This window comes from Limulus polyphemus, unplaced genomic scaffold, assembly GCF_000517525.1.
Source record: "Limulus polyphemus unplaced genomic scaffold, Limulus_polyphemus-2.1.2 Scaffold3098, whole genome shotgun sequence".
Taxonomy (NCBI): Eukaryota; Metazoa; Arthropoda; class Merostomata; order Xiphosura; family Limulidae; genus Limulus; species Limulus polyphemus.
The window spans coordinates 117479-124828 of NW_013668708.1; the positions used below are offsets into that span (position 1 = coordinate 117479).

Genomic DNA, 7350 nt, shown 5'->3' on the forward strand with positions numbered 1-7350 from the left:
TGGAGAACTTGTTATTAAAGGAAGTTATTTTTGTTGTTTTTTTTTTTTTTTTTTTTATATGTTTTGAAAGATTAAAAAAAATTAAAACACATTGCATCATTTGATCAAAGCATGCTTTACAGGCAAGTTAAATACATGGTAGTATTGTACAAGCTGATAATGTAGACTTTAATTTAACAGGCTAACTGTGAAATCCTTTTTGTGGATTGGGGTTTTATTCAACTTCAAAATTTCTTAACAGTATCACACCTTCATCTCAGAATTGTTTTACTTATATTGTGAGAACTTAGAAAGTCTAGGAAAAATCAGTAAACTGTCCGAGATTTTTATAATAATGATTTGTGTAAAATGGGAATTATATTAATTTAAATGTCAGTTTTAACAGTATTTTGTCTAATATTTAATCGAAAACAGCTTAATTACATGCTACATATATATGTAAGCTGCCCAAAAAAGTGTCAGAAAACTAGAATGGTTTAAACATTCATATGTGTGTGTATAACTTGCACGAGTTCATTTGTTTGAATGCATGTGGACTTTATTAATAAGTATTTTCTTTGCTAGAGAGAAAAAAATTTTGAAAAGAAAATGAGAAAGAAAGGATTTATCATTAAGGAAATGTGCGAAGATGGGGCATGTATGTTTCGTGCTGTAGGTGGGTTGAATTTTTGTGTTTTCCGTCATTTCTCAGCTAGTAGCTCTTCACTTCTAGGTAATAAATATATTATATGTGAAATTGCAAATCATCCATATTTGTGTTTATGTAACTGATAGTTTTTCAAATGGATCAAGATCCAGTTACATAATAGAACACTACAGTACAACTTGTAGTATACTCAGTGGTCAGTACATTGAAATCTCTACAAAATATACCTATCACAAGTTTTGGTGTGTAAAATAAAATTTTATTCTCAACAGTTTTTTGTTTTGTTCTTTTATTTTTTAGCTGACCAAGTATATGGTGATCAAGAAATGCATTCAGTTGTCAGAAAACAATGTATGGATTACATGGTAGGTCGGAAATTTAATTTAAATAAATCATGTGTTGAATAATGTACACATATTATTGTTATTATTATATTAATTTGATCATGTCTGTACCTTCAAATCATAGCATATTCAGACATCTGTGTATTTGGAATGTTTTATTGCTGCATCAATTTTATTAGCCATAGATGAAGCTCATTTACTTTTTGTATTCAATGAAGCAGATTACCCAGTTGCAATATGTAGATCAAAATGGCTGCTAATGTAGATCTGCTATTGAATGTAACACAGCAGTGTAGCTTAGAAAGCTACTAAACCAGTTACTAGTGCCAGTAATTATTTGAAACTTACCAGGACATAATTATGTTATATAGGTTTGTTTTAATGACAATATGTTTATTTGCATGAGATAATGTACAGCTTACTGAGTTAAATATTTTATTTTTTATGCAGTTAACTTTCCATTTTCTATAGTTAATCATAGATATTTATGTACAGAGCTATTCAGGTACACTGGTATCACAAAATATAAGTTATTTTAATGGATTTCATACAGTGTTAAAAAGGTGACAACTCTTAATGCATTATCAGTAACTTCCGATGAAAACAACTACTTACATAGATCATAACTGAAAATGAACTCATTTGATAATAATGTAGCTACTTTAGTTTATATTGATCTCACTAGAAATATGCAATGGTATTAAAACAGAAACTTTATATGATTAGAATTTATTGATTCCTCATTTGTGTGCCCTTGCTGTTATGGTTATTTTATTGGGAAAGAAAAAACAGACCCACCTCCTTTCAACTTGCAGTTGTTTCAATAAAAGCCAAAACTAATACTTTTTAGAGTTAACTTATTGTAAGGTTTATTATTGATATCTTAAATGTTTTGTACATTCCATGGTCATAAGTTCAAAACAAATCAGTCAGTAACAGCATCAGTGTCTTTATTAAACTTAGTGTACATGTTCCAATTTTATAATTCATTTGAAACAAAAAAATCATTATTATCATAAAGAAGTTATTTTAATATTTTTGTGTATTTTGTATGGGCATTACTTATTTGTGTTTAACCCTTTCTATATGGGTCACAGATGAAAGTTCGTGTCATCTCATTTGTTGACTCACGTTGAAGATTTTATTGAACTACTATTTGATGAATTTATGTCAGTAAGTTTGGTATCAAACTGTAGATTATAATTCAAATTTTAGAAATATACATTACTCAATTTGTTAATTTAAAAACAAATATTAAAAAAACACAGATAAACATTGATTTTTGTGTATCACATGGTCTATTGAATGCAACACTGGTTCAAATTAGATGTTTGTGAAGTCAAAATACTAAGTCTATAGTTTCATATGAATTAGAAACTCAAATTACAGATATTTACAAGTTAGAATATAAAATAAGAAGGTCTTGTCTTTTCTAATTGCTAAGATATTGCTCATGTAATAAATCAAACATAGTGGTACTCCACTCACCTCCTTCCATTTTTGGAAATGCTCCCTTATAAACACTTACTTCTATGTATGACATAAATAACTAATCGAAAGCTTAGAATGTACCACTAGTGGTTTTCTAAGCCTTTCTAACGTACTTAGCATCATTTCTTTCTTTTAAATCAAGATTTCAATAAGCTAGGTTGTGGCTTTAGTCTGCTTGAAATTTAATATTTTTTTTAGACCCAAATACAGCTTAATTACTACGTTTGAGAAATTATAGTGGAATTCTGTGGTATTGATGTAGTAATTTATGATTTTTTTAGTCATCCAAAGGTATATATAAAACCTAAAAAAATATTTTATTTCATGTCCTCCATGTGCAAAATTGTCAAAGGCTTAGCAACCTACATTAAACAGCAACCGAGTACAAAGGTCATAACAAGAAGATATAATTGTTTGCTTTACTTCTTTATTTACTGGTCTATGTTTTAAGAAAAATAACTTTAAGAACTTATTTCCAACTAGCAATAATCTATATACATATATAATGGATATAATGGTGGCTGGTTTAGCTATTCATTCAGTCTCAACCTCCACCCTATATTTTCTTCACTTAGGGGTCTCTCTCACTTCTTTGTCTTTGTGACATGGAGCTTTTGATACCAGAGGTCTCATATGTCCTTTCATGCATGAGTCCTTTTGGGGGACTCTTTTCTTCTCATGAGTTTCTAGTTCCTTTTGGATGTGTCGATAGATATCCCCTTCAGTATCCCATGACACTGTACTTCACTCTTCCCTCACCTTACCCAGTTTGGTATCTGTTTGAAGCTCTCCAGGACTTGAAACTGTCTTTGGACTCCTTCCGCTTGCATATGTGAGATTCCATATCCATGGTAAATGTAGCACACTTGATATTGGTTTTGTGGTTGATGCCAACCAATTCTATGACCACAGCTTTCCACTGCCTTTCTTCCAGTGGGGTGTAGTTCTGGATGCCTGATCCAATTGTGGCATGTAGTTCCCAGAGGCAAGGTTTTTTGTCTTTACTTCCTTGAGCTGGTGGCTACTTGCAGGCTTGCCATCATCTTCTGTTTCATCTGTATGGTCTCCTTATCATGATCTATTTATAAACTTCTTTTGTTTCTTCCATCCCTCAACAGGGAGGTATTTGTTCATGGAATTATGGTTTTCCTGGTACTGGACTTTCTTTTTTTAGGTCCATGACTACCACATTCAGTTGTTGATCTATCAAGTCTCAAAATATTGGATCCTGTGACAAATCAACTATCTTGCTTAGACCTGAACCCCTCCAACAGTGTGTTTTCTCCATTCTCTGATGTTTTCAGTGGTATTGCTGCCTTTCCATCTCCCCTCCACTCCTTGTTTCTACTTATTTAGTATTCAATCTCAGACTCTACAGGCCATCTGTGTCTCCTTTGTGAGATCTTTCAGGTGGGGATATGAACAACCCCTGTCATATTAATGTCAATTTACTTACTCTACAGTAAGGTTTCACCTATACTGGCTTTCGTCTCCCTCCATTTGCCATTCACTCTTCACACTGGCTTTGATGGTGAGATGTTTATTTTTATCCATTCTTTTTTCAAGTCTCTTAACCACCTTATTCAACTTATATATTATAGAAGTAATGAAATCAGACAAGTAGCCAGTTTTGCATTACAGGGAATACTTACCCAAATCTTTCATCATGTGGGGAAATACAGAAAGTATTAAACCCATCCTACCCTGCTCAGTGCTCACTGTTAAGATGTGGTTTTTCACAAGTCTGAATTTATGGTGTCTATATATGTTACATCTTCAAGGCTGTTCTGCATATAACACAAAAAATTACAGTTTAAGTTTGTTCTTTCCCTTACACCTGACTCGTGCCTGGTGTTCTGTAGTTGTGGTAATCTATTGCACTGTCTCTCAGTGTGGAAACTAACTCCAGATTACTGTGCCTTATAACAACAGTCCATACATCTCTCAGGTGTTCTCCCACAAACAAGTTTTTTCCATTCTTCCACAGTCTCAAGCCATCAGAGAAGTCCATGTGCAGAGTATCAGACCAAGTGGGTGCACCCTTTGTTTGGAAAGTAGGGTTGGGATGTTACCTGTTAGTGTAGGTAGTACAGGACATCCCAGTACATCATGAACCAAACCATTTCCAATGAGTGGGTACAACTGTATGGGTCTTGTGTTCACAGATCTAGAATGCTGCTACCTGTACTTAATTTTTATAGTAAGAGTCTCGCATATTTCTACAAATGGAATAGCTTGACTTATACCTCTAGCTACACTACACATTCATGCTCAGTGTCTGGCTGCAAGACAATGGATGGTTGAGCAGCCTTCCATTCTGCCCACCTTAATGACACGTTAGCACTAAGCAAAAGATTATGTTGCTCTACCGTCTTTATTTAGTAAAAAGTATTGTCTGCTTGAGATGAATGCAGTCTCCCACCAAGTACAGTCAGGCTAGGCTACTCCCCATCTCATGGATGTCACATTCCTTCCCTTTCTCATGCTGTTTTCAAAAAAAGGAGCTCATATATGCAGTTTATTTGTAGTGGCCCCTCCACCATTTTCAGTGTGGGATTCTAGTTCTCTGTGTGTAGAGAGACGAGTAACATTTTTAAAGTTAAGATTTTTGTTATATGAAAATGTACATCGGATAAATACTCACCTCTCAGCACCATCTTCTGCACTTCCAGTACATTTAGTTTGCCTTGCTAAGAATGTGCTTGTGTTCATATGCTAGTACTTATGTCTATTACTGTGCATGGAGGATGTGTTTCCCTCCTTTTGATGGATGACTAGGGTTCTCAATAGGGCCCCACAGTGAAGGGTTTGGACTCTCAACTTTCGTTTTCAAGGGTTCCATAGGTAGAATATAATAAACACACACAAAAAAAAGAAAAAAAGCACTTTAGTGTCAATGAAAACCACTTTTTACATTGTGCACTACATGTTTACCTTCTGCAAGTGGAAAAGAACATGTTAATGTTCAGGGAAAAAATTTATTTATAATTTACACTGCATGTTGTTTCCCTTTATCAGATTTTTTTTACCCTAACTCTATATGAGGTTGGGTAAGTTAACTGACCTCATAACCACCATAAAAAATTAGGAAATAATTATAAATTTCCCATATTTTCTTTCTGGATTGACTACAAATTGTAATAGAAAACACAATTATACTGAAATTTTATTGTTTTATTGTCCTTTGAACTGTGTCTCGCTACAATTTGCTCCATATAAATTGCAAATCATGTGGTGAATGTGCAGCTCATGTTACTCACGGTATCGATTAACATAATGTATGGAGTACTCCAGGCATACCTCATAAAAATTATTATAGTTAATATTATTTATTTTACTTTATCTAACTTAAAAGTTTTAAATTTTTACATATTAGGTAGTTTTGTAATAATAAATATAGAATACACATCAAATACAAGAAATAAAAAATAAAGTACTTACCTGGATTTTTTATTATTTTTTTGCTATCAACTATCAATGAAATTTAAACCTACTTTTTTATGCCAATTGTACTACTCTATTAAGTAATTTTTATTTAACTAAATAATGCACCAAAGAACACAGAATGATACTATACGTAAAGGAGACAATGTTCCATAACTATCACAATTTTTCTGGCTGTGCTACAAAAGCTGTTAAAAAATCAATTAAACTCCTCGATATATATGTATATATATAAAATTTGAACTGAAAGTAAAATAGATAATTCTCTGTACAGACAACAATATAATATAAGACATCATTTGACAGAGAAAACTATGACTTTCTATTGGTTATAAATAATATAGTCTTAAATGTCAGAGAAAACTATTGGCAAGTTCTGAAAAAGAGGATGTGACAGGTGGGCATGGTAAGAGGGGTCTGATTTTCTACTTCATTGCTCTGTAACTAAACAAGGGTGAAAGCTATGTAAAATATTCTTTACCTGAGTGATGAAAACATTATAATGAGTAATTTACATTAAATTTCATACTTCTCGGAGGTGTGGTAGAAAAATTAGAGAAAAGGGAAGTCATTGATAACAAATGTCACAGTTATCGTACTAGGAGAGATTGAGAATTTCTTTTAAATATTTCCTTATAAAATTAAGAACTTAAATAATGCTAAATTTTGATTTATTATCTACATTCTGATGTTGAGTTTATTCATATAGATTGTTAGTAAAGTAGTTTAATTGAATTTTGGATGTAACTCTGTGAAAGGTTGTGACATGCGCACTTTGACCTACCCAAGGTGAAAGGGTTAATTAGTCATGAGGTACTTTCAGGTGGCTTTATTTTCATGCAATTTATTGTCATTGATGAAACCTGTTAGAAGTTGTTCATGGACAGCTGTTTATAAACTGTACACTGTTTAGTTTGTAATGGTACAGAGTTTAAAGCAAATTACTTGTACTTACCTTGCATATGGGGTGTTTTATGGTGCATATTGGTACCTGGGGTTCAAATCTCATGCATCGTGACAAATTCTCATGCATACGAGACTCGGGAGTTTGGGTTAATTATAACCCTAGATGACTATAGTGTAATGGTGATTACATAATAGCCTGTCACAGTATATGACAACATGTGTAGGAGTGGGAGTTTTGTTTAAGGCTTGTGGCATGTGTAGGAAGTTGCATGCCAGTGCACCTGAGTTAATGGCTATTAGTGATGCAGAGAGATATCTTCTGAAATATATTTATTTTACCTATTCTAGTCTTAAATAACTTAAAAGAAATCCACTCTTTTAATTTTAGTTACTTTTATAATAATAAATAAAGAATAAATATGATAAACAAGAAATAAAATACTTACCCTATCTTCTTTTTTCTTGCCCTCGATTGTTGATTGAGAGTTAAGCCTGTTTTTTTAGTGTATTATAGTAAAG

General features: G+C 32.6%; 1 protein-coding gene across 2 annotated transcripts in view; it reads left to right on the forward strand.

Annotated features, from left to right (window-relative positions):
* Nucleotides 1-7350, forward strand: part of LOC106468651 (OTU domain-containing protein 5-B-like) — a 35909-nt gene that overhangs the window by 10387 nt on the left and 18172 nt on the right. For both annotated transcript variants that reach the window (XM_022397004.1, XM_022397005.1), the window contains exons 2-3: nt 565-655; nt 947-1011. In XM_022397004.1, coding sequence (XP_022252712.1) covers nt 565-655; nt 947-1011 — 156 coding nt within the window. The remainder of the gene's footprint in view (nt 1-564; nt 656-946; nt 1012-7350) is intronic.